Source organism: Gracilinanus agilis, chromosome 5, assembly GCF_016433145.1.
Source record: "Gracilinanus agilis isolate LMUSP501 chromosome 5, AgileGrace, whole genome shotgun sequence".
In the NCBI taxonomy this organism is placed as follows: Eukaryota; Metazoa; Chordata; class Mammalia; order Didelphimorphia; family Didelphidae; genus Gracilinanus; species Gracilinanus agilis.
In genome coordinates, this window is record NC_058134.1 from 23,150,727 (window position 1) to 23,166,985 (window position 16,259).

General features: G+C 43.3%; 1 protein-coding gene across 1 annotated transcript in view; it reads left to right on the plus strand.

Moving 5' to 3' along the window:
• The first annotated feature begins 548 nt into the window (after positions 1-548).
• The window catches only part of OSBPL10 (oxysterol binding protein like 10), a 107,410-nt gene continuing 91,699 nt past the window's right edge, over positions 549-16,259 (plus strand). Inside the window, exons 1-2 of the mRNA XM_044678876.1 lie at positions 549-599; positions 2,399-2,557. Coding sequence (XP_044534811.1) covers positions 549-599; positions 2,399-2,557 — 210 coding nt within the window. The remainder of the gene's footprint in view (positions 600-2,398; positions 2,558-16,259) is intronic.

Here is a 16,259-nt window from a genome sequence, read left to right on the forward strand (position 1 = left end):
TATTATATTATATTATATTATATTATATTATATTATATTATATTAATTTTTCTACCAGCAAGTCTGAGAATCGATTTCGTTTTGTACATTTGTCTCTATCTTTAATTACACCGTGTTGTTCTGCCAGAGCAGTGATTCACCAGGTTAGAGAGTTCTCGGCGCAGCCCCCGCAGCTCCCGTCATGAATTGTTTTGGCAGCGTCAGAAGTCAGACTCGAGCCCAGGCCTCCCCCCGTGGAGATCTGCTCTGCTCCTCACTCCACACGCCACTCCTTGTGGGGAAAGCCAGCCCCAAGCCCTTCCTCTTCCCTGCTCGTCTTTTCTTTTGGTTTTATTATTTTATTTTTTCCTGGTTAAATGTAAAAATATTTTTAAGAGTCATTAAAAAAATTTTTTTTTTATATTTCTCAATTCTCTTCCTCTTCCCTCACTCTCTTGAGTTGGCAGAGAATTTGAAAGAGGTTCCTTCAAGTGCAGCCATGCAAAACCTCCTCCCTATTATTTACATCATTATAGAAATATAAAATAGAATATTGTAATGGAGCAATGATGGCTGAGGAAGTGCTTTCGGATTATCTGGACAAGGCGGGCTTTGGGGATGTGAGTGAATTGGTTCAGAAGGGATGCTTTTAAAAATGATTGTGTACGTGATTAAGTCATTGGGCTTCGTCACACTGGCTTCATCCAACATTAGGAGAGAGATTTACAGCTTTACACACACACACATTTTGTCTGTCTGTCTGTCTGTCAGTCTCTGCCTCTGCATCTGTCTCTCCCTCCCTTTCTCTCCCTCTCTGTCTTTCTGTCTCTGTCTGTCTCTGTCTCTCCCCCTCACCCTCCTTCACTCTCTCTCTCTCTCCCTCCTTCTCTCTCTGTCTCTGTCTCTCTCCCTCCTCTCTCTGTCTCTGTCTCTGTCTCCCCCTCTCTCCCTCCTTCCCTCTCTCTCTGTCTCTGTCTGTCTGTCTCTGTCTCTTCTTTCTCTGTCTCTTCGTCTGTCTGTCTGTCTCTCTTTCTTTCTCTCTGTCTCTCTTTCCTGCCATATTCCACAGAGGACAAATCTCCTTCCAATGGCTTTAGCCTGAGGGCGCCAGGAGGGTGGGAGAGCCTTGAGATGGGCATATAAACCTTTTTGTTTGTGCTCTCCTTGCCTGGGAAGCCCCCTGGGACATAGTAGACCCTTTGGAGAGGCTTCCAATGCGCCCACCAGCCCTTCGGGTACCCCGTGCCTACCATTAATCCGCTCCCTACCCCGAATCCCCCCAGATCTTTTCTCCAGGCTTAGTATCTTCAGTTCCTGCCAACGATCTCAGATGCCATGAGCTCATCTTGGCTGTGTTCTTTTGGCCTCTCACCGTATCCTAGTCTTCCCTTAACATCCACTACCTGAAATTGGGCAGGACTCCTCGGGTGGGTTCTGATTAGAGTGGAGTTCGGTGGGACTCTCCCATCCTAGTCCTCACACGAAACATTTCCAAATTAGATCACCGTTGGGAGGGTCGGAGGTGGGTGGTGTATTGGGATAGGACTGGACCAGACCCCGGATGTCAGTGTAGTGTAATAGTTCTCAAGTATTTTGTTCTCGGGACCCTTTTACATTCTTAAAGATTATAGAGAATCTCCCCAGTGCTTTTGTTTGAATATAGGTTATATCTATTGATAACTGCCTCATTAGGACTTAAAATGTCTTGTATTATGAAATAGTTTTGGCCTTATAGATCTCCTAAAGGGTCTTGGAATCCTCAAGAATTATTGGGGTACGCTTTGAGAACTGCTTTGCCAAGGAAATTCCTGATTTTGTATCTCCAGCATTTAGCAGAGTTCTTGGCACATAGAAGGTACTTCATGAAATGTTTATAGAATAAACTGAATGGAATATGAGGAAACTTCCTCCATCTAAAAAACCTTATCCCTGACTGACTTTCTCAAGATCACAGAGCCAGTATGTGGGACTCAAACACAGGTCTTCCTAATGCTGAGGCTAGGACCTTCTCCACTCAGCCACATCTCTCATCAATAAGTCTGGCTATCACATATTTGCTTAGAGAAGATCCTTTTACTTTCACAAATCTTATTCCGGTAGACAAGCTGGTGTGTCAATTGTCATTGAAAAAATTCTTCAGGATTTGTTTTTATTCTGGTATTTAGTGAAACAACCTCAAACTTCAGCCAGTGCCTGTTTGAGATGATAATAAAACCTTTTGATGCATAGAGAGCTGCATCTGCCCTGAGGACGGGTAACTGTCCGGTTCCGGGTTCCCTGAATGAAAGAGTTCTCTTGGCATCCTGTCTATGAGGTCCCTTGTCATGCCATCATCCCCCTGTTAGGTCAAGCTGCTAGAACGATGTGGGCGTTTCGGGCTCTAAATGTGGCAGGTAGAAAATACTTGACATCATTCTAGGTCTCTGTTTCAGACAACCTGGGATGGCGCGGGCCCAAGTCACATTCCACAGAACCACTGAAAAATGGGACAGTCGGCTTGTGGCCTTCGTCTACCGCCAATGTCGCATGGGCATCCTTACCTAGTGCTGCAGAAGCCTCCATACCGGAGCTGGCCCAGGTGAGTGGGTGCCACCAGGCACTGGCCGCTCGCCATTCACATCTCGGGTTGTGGCCAGTGCAGAAGCAGTAGCTTCTCCCTCGATGGGGAGAGTCGCAGCTCTGTGCCCTCCTGGTCTTTGGGCTGTCCCTGTCCACCCACGCTCCAACAGCCCCTGAACAGCGTCGCCCAATTGGAGCTATGAAAATAAATCACATTTCTCTATGGAATCACAATGGCTTCATTCAATTCGTGGGAACATCACATGAGACAGCCCAAGTGCTGCACTGTTTCAGGCACGTCGTCTGGCCAGATGTGGGGCTTTCCTTAGAAACATGATCTTGTCAGCCATGTCGTCCGCAGAGCTTGGCTGAGGCCACCTCCAAGCCGCGCTCCATGGGGGGGGGGGGCCGGAGGCTTCCTCCTGAGTCACCTTAGGCCTGAATCTCATTTGGAAAGGCAGCCAAATACCCTGTTTTTTCCTGTCCCTTTGAGGTTGCAATGCATAATCGCAGTTATCTTTCCCCCTTTCTTTTGTGTGTGTGTGTGTAGGTGGCTTAGGAGCACACATTCCTGCAAAACTGTAAATCCACAATGATGTTTCTGAGACCTTTCCTGGTTTCCCAGGAACCCATTTTACCCTGACAGAATCATGGAGAATAATCATAGGAACCTCAAAGGACTAACTTAGCTCTTGAAGTCAACACTGAATTAGGTCCATTTCAGTGATGGAGTTCTATGATGTAATCGTTGTAGATTTCGTGCTGGGTCACTCATCAAATAATTTCTGTTAACAGTTAAAATTAAGCTAAATGTTTTTTAAATTTAATTTTTTTTATTTTTTAGGAAAATTTTACCATGGTACCATGATTCATGTTCTTGCTCTCTCTCCCCCACCTCCACCCCCGTCCCCCATAGCCAACATGAATTTTCTCTCGTTTCTTCCTGTGTCATCAATCAATACCTATTAAATATTATTGATAATTGCTCTAAGGTGGTCATTAAGAGTCTACATCTCAAATCGTGTCCATATCAATATGTTCAAGCAGTTGTTTTTCTTCTGTGTTTCCTCTCCTGCAGTTCTTCCTCTGAATGTAGGTAGCCATTCTTTACCATAAAACCGCCAGAATTGTCCTGGGTCATTGCATTGCTGCTGGTACAGAAGTCCATTACATTCGATTTTACACAGTGTATCAGTCTATGCACAGTGTTCTCCTGGTTCTGCTCCTTTCACTCTGCATCATTTCCTGGAGGTCTTTCCAGTTCACATGGAATTCCCCCAGCTCATTATTCCTTTGAGCACAATAGTATTCCGTCACCAACAGATACCACAGTTTGAAGGGCATCCCCTCATTTTCCAGTTTTTTGCCATCGCAGAAAGCGTGGCTATAAATATTTTTGTACAAATCTTTATCTATGATCTCTTTGAGGTACAAACCCAGCAATGGTATGGCTGGATCGAAGGGCAGGCAGTCTTTTAAAGCCCTTTGGGCATAGTTCCAAATTGCCAGCCAGAATGGTTGGATCAGTTCACAATTCTACCAGCAATGCATTAATGTCCCAATTTTGCCACATCCCCTCCAGCATTCATTACTCTCCCCTGCTATCATTTTAGCCAATCAGCTGGGTGTGAGGTGATACCTCAGAGTTGTTTTGATTTGCATTTCTCTAATTATTAGAGATTTAGAACACTTTCTCATGTACTTATTGATAGTTTTGATTTCTTTATCTGAAAATTGCCTATTCATATCCCTTGCCCATTTATCAATTGGGGAATGGCTTGATTTTTTTTGTACAATTGATTTAGCTTCTTGTATATTTGAATAATTAGACCTCTGTCAGCATTTTTTGTTATAAAGATTTTTCCCAGTTTGTTATTTCCCTTCTGATTTTAGTTGCATTGTTTTTGTTTGTTCAAAACCTTTTTAATTTAATATAATCAAAATTATTTATTTTACATTTTGTAGTTTTTTCTAACTCTTGCTTGGTTTAAAAATTTTTTCTTTTCCCATAAATCTGACAAGTCTAATATTCTGTGTTCACTAAATTTACTTATAGTGTCTTTCATTATATTCAAGTCATTCACCCATTCTGAATTCATCTTGGTGTAGGGTGTGAGATGTTGATCTAAACCTAATCTCTCCCATATTGTTTTCTAATTTTCCCAGCAGTTTTTGTCAAATAGTGGATTTTTGTCCCCAAAGTTAGACTCTTTGGGTTTATCATAGACTGTTTTGCTGACATCACTTACCCCAAGTCTATTCCACTTGATCCTCCCTTCTGTCTCTTAGCCAGGACCATGTTGTTTTGATGACTGCTGCTTTATAGTACAGTTTAATATCTGGTACTGCTAGGCCATCTTCCTTCACGTTTTTTTTTTTTCCATTATTACCCTTGATCTTTTGTTCTTCCAAATGAACTTTGTTATAGTTTTTTCTAATTCAGTAAAAAAGTTTTTTCGTAGTTTGATAGGTATGGCACTAAATAGTTAAATTAATTTGGATAGAATGGTCATTTTTATTATGTTAGCTTGTCCTACCCATGAGCAATCAATAAATGCTGATGATTTATGTGCATTTATTTTATATCCTGCAACTTTGCTAAAGTTGTCAATCATTTCTACTAGTTTTTTAGTTGATTCTCTAGGATTTTTTAAGTATACCATCATATCATCTGCAAAGAGTGATAGCTTAGTCTCCTAATTGCCTATTTTAATACTTTCAATTTCTTTTTCTTCTCTAATTGCTACTGCTAGTGTTTCTAGTACAATGTTAAATAATAGAGGTGATAATGGGCATCCTTGTTTCACTCCTGATCTTATTGGGAATGCTTCTAACTTATCCCCATTGCAGATGATGCTTGCTGATGGTTTTAGGTATATACTGTTTAATATTTTTGGGAAAGGCTCTTCTATTCCTATACTTTCTAGTGTTTTCAATAGGAATGGGTGTTGTATTTTGTCAAAGGCTTTTTCAGCATCTATTGATAATCATGTGATTTTTGTTTGTTAGCTTGTTGATATGGTCAAATATGTGGATGGTTTTCCTAATGTTGAACCATCCTTGTATTCCTGGTATAAATCCCACCTGATCATGATGGATAACTTGATCACTTGCTGGAGTCTTTTTGCTAGTATTCTGTTTAAGATTTTTGCATCTATGTTCATTAGGGAGATTGGTCTGTAGTTTTCTTTCTCTGTTTTTGGTCTGCCTGGCTTTGGAATCAGTACCATATTTGTGTCATAAAAAGAATTTGGTAGGAGTCCTTTTTTCCTTATCGTGTCAAATAGTTTGTATAGTATTGGGATTAGTTGTTCTTTGAAGGTTTGATAGAATTCACTTGTGAATCCATGAGGCCCTCGCAAGTTTTTTTTAGGGAGTTCTTTGATTGCTTGTTCAATTTCTTTTTCTGATTTTGGATTATTTAAGTATTCTATTTCTTCTGCTGTTAATCTAGGCAATTTATATTTTTGAAAATATTCATCCATATCACCTAGATTGTTATATTTATTGCCATATAATTGGGCAAAATAGTTTTTAGTGATTGCCTTAGTTTACTCTTCATCAGAGGTGAGGTCTCCCTTTTCATCTTTGATACTGTTAATTTTGTTTTTTTCTTTCCTTTTTTTAAATTAGATTTACCAGTACTTTGTCTATTTTATTTTTTTTTCAAAATGCCAGCTTCTAGTCTTTATTAATTCAATAGTTCTTTTACTTTCAATTTTATTAATTTCTCCTTTAATTTTTAGTAGTTCTAATTTAGTTTTCATCTGGGGATTTTTAATTTGTTCATTTTCTAGTTTTTTAAGTTGCATGCCCAATTTATTAATCTCTGCCCTCCCTAATTTGTTAATATATGCACTCAGTGATATAAATTTTCCCCTTAGAACTGCTTTGTCTGCATCCCATAGGTTTTGGTAAGAAGTCTCATCATTGTCATTGTCTTCAATGAAATTATTAATTGTTTCTATGATTTGTTCTTTCACTAATCATAGTATTTAATTTCCAATTAGTTTTTGGTTTGCCTCTCCATGTATTCTTCCTAATAACTATTAATAACTATAATAATGGGGGCAGCTGAGTGGCTCTGCAGATAGGGAGCTAGGAGGTCCTGGGTTTAAATGTGGGCTCAGACACTTCCTAGGTGGGTGACCCTGAGCAAGTCCCTTAATCTCCATTTCCTATCCCTAACTGCTCTTCTGCCCTAGAACCAATACACAATATTGATGCTAAGACAGAAGATGAGGGTTAAAAAATAAATTAAACTAGACCGAGGCACATAGTTCCAAATTCAAAATTGATCAACAAAATACAGACTTACCAGTAAATATGATCTCAGCTTCCCTAGCAAAACTAAAACTACTGATCAAGGGAACAACTCTTTTTGTTATGGTTTTGAGGAGTACTGAAAATAGAAAATAGCATACTCTATGGAAGAAAATATAATTAGATGGAAATTTGGTAAGGAACACTGGCAACAACCCTGTTCTTCCCTCCTGTAACTAAGAAATATTTATTGTTTGAGTCTTCCTGCACTGTTAGAGACAGTGATCGAAAATTTGAAAAGCAAACCAGACATCCTTGAAGGATCACTTGGTGGTGTAAAGATAATAAGCCAGACTCCCCCGTGTCCATCTCCATCCCCCAAGGATAGCAGAATTCCTTGAGACAAGAATAAAATAGTGATTAGCAGTAGAACTGGATTTCCAAACTTGGCTCGTTTAGGTCTATTGAATTTATGAAGTAAACTCAGTCAAAGAACTGTGACATAAGCAGTTACAGGATAAAATATAGGATCAATTAAAAGATGATAGAGAATCGATCTGATTATTATAATTCCTACCTTTGATCAATGAAAGATATGTATGTTTCTCATAGATCACTTATTTATAGGCTAATTCTATAAGAGGTTTAATTTGCTCATTATTAATGGTACATATTGATATAAGATTTTCTGGTACAAGTTCAGGCTTTAACTCAGCACCTAATGCAATGTCTAAAAAAAGGATTCTAAAGCAGAGGACAATAAGTGCTCATTTACTCACCAAGTTAACCACAAAAATATAATGTGTTGGATCTTATGTAGACTTATTATCATAGTTTCTACTGACTGATTAAGATAAGAGCAACAAGATTGATTAATCATAGCACAAACCATAGTAAATATATCTTCAAAGATTCTCATGAGATAGATAGGCTTTGAGCATATTCTAAGAAAAAGAACATGAAATATGAATCATGGACTCATTTTAGAGGGGAGATTCACAGATCATTAAGATAAGCAAGAAAACTCAATAAACATAGGTACTGTGAAAAAGCCAAAGTAATTCAATAATGATCATAAGTATTCACTAACATCAAGTCATCTGGTAATCCATCCCCAATATCCATTTAATCAGCACATTTTGTTTTTGATCCCAGATACCCCACGTAGTCATCTGGTCCTTGGAAACATCTTCTCTTGGACTTTCTGGAATATGTCTGATTTTCAAGGAGCTCTGAAGGGGACTCTTCTTCAATAAATTTCATTCTATTGTTCCAAATCACTTGTAGAAATTTCTGCTAAAATCTTTTGCAAAACAAATCTCAATACTTGAGCACGCCTTTCTAAATTTTGCTTCTCCAGTAACTAGTTTGTGTAATGAAAACCAGCTCAAAGCCTTGTGGTTCTTATTAACAATGGAGATATAAAAAGGACTAAAACTTAGGAACCCATCATTCCTTAAGATGTTAAAGAATTTAAGGTTTTACATACCCCTTGCTATTTGTATCTTTATAAAAGCCCTATACCTATATAAATACTGTGTGATAATTAGATTAACTCTACACTGCCTATCTTTAAATTTAATCACCAAAGGTGAGAACACCTTCCAATTCTGGGAGGTCCTAACCCATGTGTGCTAGCCTGAGTAACGAATTTGAATCAACGCACCGCCCCCTACATTTTCTATGAGAAAGCGTCTATTGTGATTGGTCACGAAGGCTAAGGGAAGGTGCTGGAAGTGACATATATGTGACCCCTTCCAAAGAGGGAGTGAGGGAGGCTGAGGCTGGTTTGGTGAAGGACATCTGAGGGAGCTTTGCTGGTTCGTGACTGAGACTGTTCCACGTGGTGAGTTTAAAGACTGAATCTTCCTGAACTTCTATTGGGAAACTTCCTTTTACAGACTCTGTGAGTGGAGTTTGCTCCATTCACCTCTGGGCCTCAGGCCCTTTAACCCTGGGTTAAGGGTTAAGATCTACCTGGACTAATCAGTGGGGTAGATTCTAATCTCTGTACTTCCTCTCTCTCCCTCTCATGTAAATAAACTTCCATAAAAGTCAATTTTGACTTGAGATTATTCCTTAATTGGGGAAATTTCCCCTGGCAACCATCTTTTAATATATTGAACCCATAAAATCTCTTTTCCCCCCCTTACATTTGTCAGCAACAGGCTAAAGCATCTTAAAAAGAGAGGCCAGCTAGGTGGCTCAGTGGATTGAGAGCCAAACCCAGAAGCAGGAGATCCTGGGTTCAAATCTGACCTCAGACACTTCCTGGCTCTGTGACCCTGGGCATGTCACCTAACCCCCATTGCCTAGCCCTTCCCACTCTTTTGCCTTAGAATCAATACACAGTTGATTCTAAGATGGAAGGTAAGGGTTTTAAAAAAAAAAGAATCTTAAAAAGAATCTATGAGGATCTGACTTGAAAATGAGCCCTTTTGGTTAAGTTAGTAATCTCCCCCTCCCTTTTCTCCTTCCTTGGGAGTAGAGGTGATGATTGATAAGGGACCCCTACCTCAATCCTCTTTAACTTACTTGAGGCAGTTATAGAATGAAAGACACACAATAGAAGCACATGAAGATATTCAAATTTTTTGTCATGTAAATAATAAAATTTGGAGTGGTTCACCCTTCTTGGGACCCATTTCTAGCTCATAAAGAGGGGACAAAGCTATTCCTTTGGAAGGAATGAGAAATTCCTTTAGTTGGATTCTTGATGGAATGATCATACTCCGGTGTCCTTTCAGGAGCACCCCTTCTCTAGGGAGACCAAGGGGACAGAAGGAGCTTTGTCAGTTGAGTGGAGAGAGGGTGAACTGTTGAAGAAGACCTGAGTCCTTGAGAGGCAGCTGCCCTTTGTTTCTGGGATGGATGGGGAAATTCTCTTGGCATTGGCGTCCCTGAGTGGGGCCACAAGCCTGATAAGAGGTGCCAGAGAACTGAGTGTGCCCTGCTTAGCAGAGAGCAAGTCCAGAGAGTCAGGGGTAGAGTGAGCAGGCTCTAACCTCCCAGCTAAGTGACCTGCCCTGTGGGGAGAATATGTGGACCCCAAGAGAAGAGAAGCAGCTTTAGCACCAGGCTGTGCTGGAGGTGTGAGTTGCATCTCTTCTCTACTGGTGTGTGTCTCTCCTTCTAGGACACTCTACACAGGTACCTTCTTTTCTCATCGTTTGGTGTTTGAGAAAAAGGGATTGAATATGAGGCAGTGAGGAGTACAGAACACTGGGTTTGGAATCAGCAAGACCTGAGTTCCAATCTAGCCTCAGACATTTACCAGCTCAATGACCCTGGACTGATCACTTAACCTCCGTTTCTCAATTTCCTCAACTATAAAATGGGAATAATAACAGCAACTACCTCCTGGGATTGTAGGGATCAAATGAGACAGATAATAGTTGCCCAGCACGTATCACAGTGCCCAGTACATGGAAATGCTGTAGAAATGCTAGCTATAATTATGAAGATCATGTATCTCAACATGTTCTATAATTCCACTCATTTTTGGAATCCAATTGTTCTACGATAATCCTTTGGGTACAAAAAGTAGGAATTTGAAGTGTGATGCTCTTATAAAGAGAGTGTATATGGCTCTATCCTTAGCATTTGGGAAGAGAAATTGGGAAACTCTGAGCGATCCTTTGCCTTTTTCCAATTTCTCGTCATCCCCCAACTTCCCTCCTACCCTCAGCAAATCAGATAACATTTATAGACATCTTGGAAAATGCTTTTCTGGAGCTCATTCTGTCTCCATTCTCCGGCAGAATAAAGGCTTTACAATCTAGTATATATTTAATAGCTAGAGTCCAAAGATCCTCCGACTCGGCTGTTATCCAAAGCAGCGATCTCACCACTTCATTCTGCTGGGGACAGAACTTGCTCGATGTGAAAATGAAATATTTTTCCATCATGAAATGTGTTAAGATCTCCATTTCCTCATTAGTGGAGAGATAGTTCAGGCTGCTAATGCTGGGTTCGATTGAAGCCATCAGAAGAGCTCTTGGTGTGTTCCATTTGGTGAAGGAATAGCTTGTGTGAGAGGGGAGCGATGTCTTTTATTTAATAGGAAGATGGGGTAGGAGGCTTGGAGGGCAACCCGGGCCACCCCCCGCCGTCACATACCTCCCCACAACAGCCTGAGCAGCAGCGATTAAGCCAAATGGACCTTTTTGGGGAAATGAGGCAGTTTAATTTTCTGATAAGCAGCCTGCAATCCCCACTGGGGGAAAAGCATTCTTCTAAGAATACAAGAAAGGCAGGAAGGGTGTTTCAGTGACGACTGTCTCCAGAGGGATTTCCCTGCTCCTGGTGAAATTGTGAAACGACGCGCTGAGATTTTTAATCCCCTTAATAGCCCAGCAAGCCGGCAAGAAGGACTGATGCCACCAGAACAATTCCCCGATATTCAGGTGTGAACCCTGCCTGGTGGGAGCCGGGCCGCTCAGCCCCTTGGATTGTCCGGAGTTCTTCCGTTCCCTCTTCACGCCTCCCCTTCATTTCCCTGCTTACTTGAATGGAGAGAATGTTGTAGAGAGAAAGGGTGGTGGTGATGGAGATGGAGATTTTTTTAAAAACTAAGCTTTGTTCGCTTCATTTTTCTCTTTTTCGGCGAGGAGACACGGCGAAGGTGGAAGTTTTTTGCATGACCCTTCCTGGATAAGGGATATTTTTTCTTGCTTTCTTGATGGGTGGGATGGAGCGAAGGAGAGAATGAGCAACTAAAAGTAAAAATTAAGTTAAAATAAAAAAATGGTCTTTGCCTTTTGCTCGTCCACGTGTCATTGCTGGCTCTGATCATTTCTGTCACGTCCTCAATGAACCGATGTAGGCTTCGATAGCCCCATGGGGCTAGGACCGGACAGGGCCTCGAGGCCAGCGACTCCCGCCCCTGCATTAGACAGACACGTGAGGAGGCCGTCCGAGGAGGGCCTGAATCTCGGGCGTCTGACACCCGTCGGCACTTTTCCCCCGTTCTCCGCTCTTGTTTCCGAAGACATGGCGTGTTTCTCTAGAGCCTATCGCTCTGGGCCTTCTGCCACTGCCCTCCTTCACCCCCTTCCTCCTGAGCAAGGCTCATCCTTCTGTTTGTTCAGGGGAGGCCACGGCCTCCCCTCTCTCCCATCGAGCGCCCCTCGGGCATCCCCCCGTCACTTCCTTTTAATCTCTCTCCTGGCTCGTTCCCTGCTGCCCGGATCTCCCTCATCCTGGAAAAAGTCCTCCCTTCGCGCTTCCATCCCTGCTAACCATCTCCTGGTTCTCTCCTGCTCTTCGGAGCTGAGCCCTGGACACGCTGTCGGCGCTTTCCCTCGTCTCCCTCCTCTTCGCGCCGCCGCAGTCCGCCTTCCGGCCTCGTCATGCCACCGAGACGGCTTTCTCCAGAGTGTCCAGCAGCGTCTCCGCCGCCTTCCCTCGCCTCGTTCTTGCCTTCTCTGCGCCCTGCCACGCCGTCCGTCATCTCCTCCGGGATGCCGCCCTCTCTGGGTCTGCTGGAGCCTCGTCCCCGCCGGCCACATCCTCTGCTGCAGGCTCCCTCTGGGCTCCGTCCTGGGCTCTCTTCCCTCTGCAGTCCTGCGTGATTTCTGGGGCTCCCGAGGATCGCACGGCCCTCTCTGGGCTGCCCTTCCTGCCTGGCCTCTCTCCAGGCTCACGTCTGGGCCAGCTTCACACGTCTCAGACCTCACCGTGTCTAAAGTGGGGCTCCTTGTCTTCCCCCCGGAAGGGCAGCCTCTCCTCCCTCCCCTGGTCCTCCCAGGCTCGGAGTCACCTCCTGGGAGTCACCCTGGACTTCTCCCTCTCTCTTCCTCCCCCATATCCGGGCTTTTGCCACGTCCTGTCCATGTCACCTTCGTGGCATCTCCTGAACACACCCCCTTCTCTCCAGCCCCTCCCACCCGGACCGTCACAATAGCTGCTGGAGGAGGGGAGGCTCTGCCTCGATGCTCTCCCCCTCCCGGCCATCCTCCCTCAGACTCCAAAGTGGTTTTCCTAAAATACAGGCCTGACCTTGTTGTCCCCATCGGCTCCCTCTGGCCTGCAGGATCAGAGAAGATGCTCTGCTCGGCCTCCCTGCCCAGCCTCCTCCTCCCTTTCCTTTGGTCCTCCCTGCTATTCCCAGACTCTCTGGGCCGCTGGCCTCCTGGCTGTTCTGAGAACAAGACCCTCCATCTCTTGGCTCAGGCATCCTCCCTGCCTGGAGTGCTCACCTTCCTCCGCTCTGTCTGCCTTAAAGTCCCAACTCACATTCCCTTTGCCGTAGGAAACCTTGCGTGACCCCTCTTTGGCCAGGACCTTCTCTCTTCCTCTTTCCCATTTACCCTGACCATAGTTTGTTGTACAGATTAGTTTGGGGGCCCCTTGAGGGCAGGGACTATTTGTGGCTTCTTTTTTGTACCCTGTAGGTGTTCATGGCTTACTTCAGTATCACTCCTGACACCAGAGTCAGGGCTTTCCCCCCCGTTCCACACTGTTTCTGAACGTGTGTCGCCTTCCTTCCCCGTAGACCCCCCTCACACACACCCGGAGGGAAGGACCCCTTCCCTTCCCCATTGACTTCCCTGAAAGAAGGCTTCTGATCTATTAGAATCAACGACAGAGATTTTAAACAAGGATATGGAATGAGAGTTATTCCTTGGTTCTGTCTCATCTTCTTTTGTCCTCTATTTAGACGAGTATCTCAGCACAGAGAAGATTCGAAGCTGCCGATGCCTGATTGGGGGTCTGTTGGCCTGTGATGGATAAACACTTGGGACTGGCAGCCTTCTGACCCCAGGCCCAATGCAATTATTGTTTGCTGGCCTCCTATGACTGAAAATTGCTTTTCTTCTTCCCTGAGGTCGTTACCCAGATAATCATCCCTCTGCGTTTAATTAATTTCGTATACTTTGCTGCTGAAGAATGCAGCTTTATGAAATCAAACTTGAGAAGAAAGTTTGCGACGGCAAGAATTGGCTGGGAGCATTTCTTCCCGATAGGAATGGGATGTTTTCTTCTAGCAGCGGGTTTAAGGGGAAACATGAGATCGTCCATGTGGGAAGGCTGTTTGGTTACTGATGATTCAGGAGCATCGACTCGTCTCAGTTCCCACTTGGGGAGATCCTGGGCTGGGAAGGATGAGTTTTCACTTGGTCTCGGCCCTTCCAAGATTTGTCCATGCCAGACTTGGTCCTGGACCATGTTCCAGCTCTTGTTCTGAGAACAGTCATTAGGCCAACTTTATAATGCCCATAACATAGCCTCAACCATGTGAGGCCTCTTCCCTTCGTGCCTCATCTCCTATTAGAATGGGAGTTTGCTGAGGGCAGCCTTGCTTTCTGGTATTCCTATCCCAGTGCTTGGCTCGTTTCCTGGCACAGGATTTTTTTATGACAGGTTCTTCATTTATTTGTCTTCTTCCTGGATCTCAAGGTATAGAAGCTCACATTTCAAACCAACAAGCTGGGTCATGATGGAAAAGTCATTTAACTTCTCTGGGGTAGAGTCAAACAAGGGGTTCCTAGAATTTCTACGATCTCAAAGAGGGGAATGGGGTTACCTAGTTGAACCCAAAATATAATAAGCTCTTTGAGGGCAGGGATTATTTTGTTTTGTCATTTTTTCTCAGTGTCCAGAATATAGAAAGTGTTTGTTCCCTCCAGGGTTGTGAACCATGCCCACCACGTTTCCAACAAGGGATCTATCCCCACTTGCAGACCCCCAATGATGGGGACCTCACCACTACTAAGAAGAGCCAGCATTTCCTTAAGGGTTTTCATAAGACAGTCATTTCAGAAGCACCTATATATAAATACAAATCAGTCAGTCAATCAGCAAACATTTTTAAAATGCCCGGGTGCCAAGGAATAGGCGATGTATAAGAAATACAAATAAAAGTGAAACAGAAGAGTGTACATGTTGTCTTCCCCCATTAAAATGTATATGTATATAAATACAAGGAAAACAGGTATGGAATCATTTGGGGATAAAGACAGCAACATGTAGGGGGATCAGGAAAGGTTTCATGTAGGAAATAGTGTTTTATTTGAGTTCTGAAGGGAGCAAGGGATTCTAAGACGGAAGGGAGGGGAGGATTATTCCAGGTAAAGACTTTCCTCTATAGTAGCCTTCACTGATGGTTTTGGGACCTAGAAGAAGATGGATCCTGATACCTTCTGAGGCAGCAGTCCCTCCTCTTGGGTAGTAGCTCTCTTGGGAAATCACTCCTGAGGTCAAGCCTAAATTTGCTTCTTTACGATTGACCGTTGATTCTGGTTCTGCCCTCTGGGATCAAGCCCAAAATGCCTAATTGGTCTTCTACATCCCAGACCTTGTATTGCTTAAAGATAACGGCCATCCTTCACTCACCGACTTTCCTCCAGGTAAAACAGCCCCAGCTCAGCATCCTTAGCCAGTTCTCCAAAAGTCCATGCCTTCTGGCATCATGGCGTCCCTTGGCCATTGAGGGCTCCTTCACTCTTCTCTCTTCTAGACAAACGTGCCTTCAGGTCATCTTTATGAGGCTTTGGGCTCGGGCTCCTTCCTGCTGGCCAAGCTTTCCAGCTTACCTGCGTGCCCTCGGACCAAAGACAACACTCTGGGTGTGAGGGGCCTTGGGCGGAGGGAGATGGGCTGGACTCTGTGGACCTACACAGAATATGCCCGTTGACTGCTCTTCCATTGTGTTTGGGGGTTCCATTGTTGGAAACCCTAGAGGTAGATTCATGGTTCCCCAGGCTTGCTGCTTCTTGACTAGTCAGGGCATGGATTCAATCCAACTAATTTTTGCCAATATTTACATTTAGATGAGCTTTTAAGATAGGGTGAAAATGGGGCCATTTCTTTGGGATAAAGTAAATCTTAGAAAGTAAAAGTTACATTCTAATAAGATGCAAATTTGACTTCGTTTTGAGAGAACTTCCCATGGAGGTCTTGATTAAAAATTCTAATCTATATCTCATAGATTAGCCTGTTAAGGTCACCTATTTTATTCCAACCTTGTGAGAAATTGTCAGGGCTTTTCTCTTCTCTTCTCTTCTCTTCTCTTCTCTTCTCTTCTCTTCTCTTCTCTTCTCTTCTCTTCTCTTCTCTTCTCTTCTCTTCTCTTCTCTTCTCTTCTCTTCTCTTCTCTTCTCTTCTCTTCTCTTCTCTTCTCTTCTCTTCTCTTCTCTTCTCTTCTCTTCTCTTCTCTTCTCTTCTCTTCTCTTCTCTTCTCTTCTCTTCTCTTCTCTTCTCTTCTCTTCTCTTCTCTTCTCTTCTCTTCTCTTCTCTTCTCTTCTCTTCTCTTCTCTTCTCTTCTCTTCTCTTCTCTTCTCTTCTCTTCTCTTCTCTTCTCTTCTCTTCTCTTCTCTTCTCTTCTCTTCTCTTCTCTTCTCTTCTCTTCTCTTCTCTTCTCTTCTCTTCTCTTCTCTTCTCTTCTCTTCTCTTCTCTTCTCTTCTCTTCTCTTCTCTTCTCTTCTCTTCTCTTCTCTTCTCTTCTCTTCTCTTCT